The sequence below is a fragment of the Hippocampus comes genome, unplaced genomic scaffold (assembly GCF_001891065.2).
Source record: "Hippocampus comes isolate QL1 unplaced genomic scaffold, H_comes_QL1_v1.1 C16799746, whole genome shotgun sequence".
NCBI lineage: Eukaryota > Metazoa > Chordata > Actinopteri > Syngnathiformes > Syngnathidae > Hippocampus > Hippocampus comes.
The window spans coordinates 1-887 of record NW_017839157.1 but is presented as its reverse complement, the minus strand read 5'-3'; the positions used below and the strand labels follow the sequence as shown (position 1 = coordinate 887).

Here is an 887-nt window from a genome sequence, read left to right as displayed (position 1 = left end):
TTATTATTTTTCAATAATAGAAAAATGTGAGTGTACTCCAAGCAAAGTTTGTTTATTGATTTAAATCTGAATTAGAGATGCAATGCAGGGGGAAAAAAAGCTGGTTTGAATTTTTTTGACAATAGAAAAATGAGTACCGTTCCCTTCGATAAAAACTTTTTGGATTCATTCAGGATATATTATTCAAGAAAGGATAAACACCGTGTGTTGAATCCTACCTGTCCTCCGGGAACTCTGAAGTGGTTTACGCCAAAAGTGCCGCCGATCGTCAAGTCGCTCTTCTCTGATCGGGGTTGCACGGATCAGTTCAAAAGCCGCCGCGGCTTTTCTTGTCCTCAGGACGGCAGCCTTCAGTGCCCCTCGTGTAAGACCATCTACGGCGAAAAGACGGGCACGCAGCCAAAAGGCAAGATGGAGATTTACAGCATCCCGCAAGCGCTGCCCGGACACCCGGACTGCGGCGCCATCCAGATCATCTACAGCATCCTGCCGGGAATACAGGTGGGCCCCGCCCTCGGCCGGACGACGCGCGTCCTCGCCACCGGCGCTCATCGCGCCTTCCTTTTTGTCCCGGCGCCGCAGGGTCCGGAGCATCCCAACCCGGGACAGCCCTTCACCTGCCGAGGATTCCCTCGCTTCTGCTTCTTGCCCGACAGCGACAAAGGCAGGAAGGTAGTCAGACAACGAAATCCTGTTTCAGCGCCGGCGATGCGTTTCCACACTCGGCCTGTGAGAGGTGGAAAACCTGACATGTCAGCTAGCATATAAAGCTAACATGGGATGCGAAATTAGCCTTCAAAACCGGTGACGCTTTCATCTACCCGGCGCGGCAAAGTATTCCACAAGTTTCCATGGGAAATTGTGGTTGAAATCTACAGGGTTGTGCT

General features: G+C 51.3%; 1 protein-coding gene across 1 annotated transcript; it reads left to right on the top strand.

Annotated features, from left to right (window-relative positions):
- Positions 1 to 170: 170 nt before the first annotated feature.
- LOC109509183 (E3 ubiquitin-protein ligase DTX4-like) lies at positions 171 to 877 on the top strand. Its single transcript, XM_019859070.1, has 2 exons — positions 171 to 501; positions 583 to 877. Exons 1-2 carry the CDS (start codon positions 412 to 414, stop codon positions 766 to 768), a joined length of 276 nt encoding a protein of 91 aa, XP_019714629.1. The 5' UTR covers positions 171 to 411; the 3' UTR covers positions 769 to 877.
- Positions 878 to 887: the final 10 nt, after the last annotated feature.

Coding starts and splice junctions, on each gene's coding strand:
- LOC109509183 (XM_019859070.1), top strand. CDS start 412: ATGGAGATTTACAGCATCCCGCAAGCGCTGCCCGGACACCCGGACTGC. Junction 502..582: donor GCATCCTGCCGGGAATACAG/GTGGGCCCCGCC, acceptor CCGGCGCCGCAG/GGTCCGGAGCATCCCAACCC.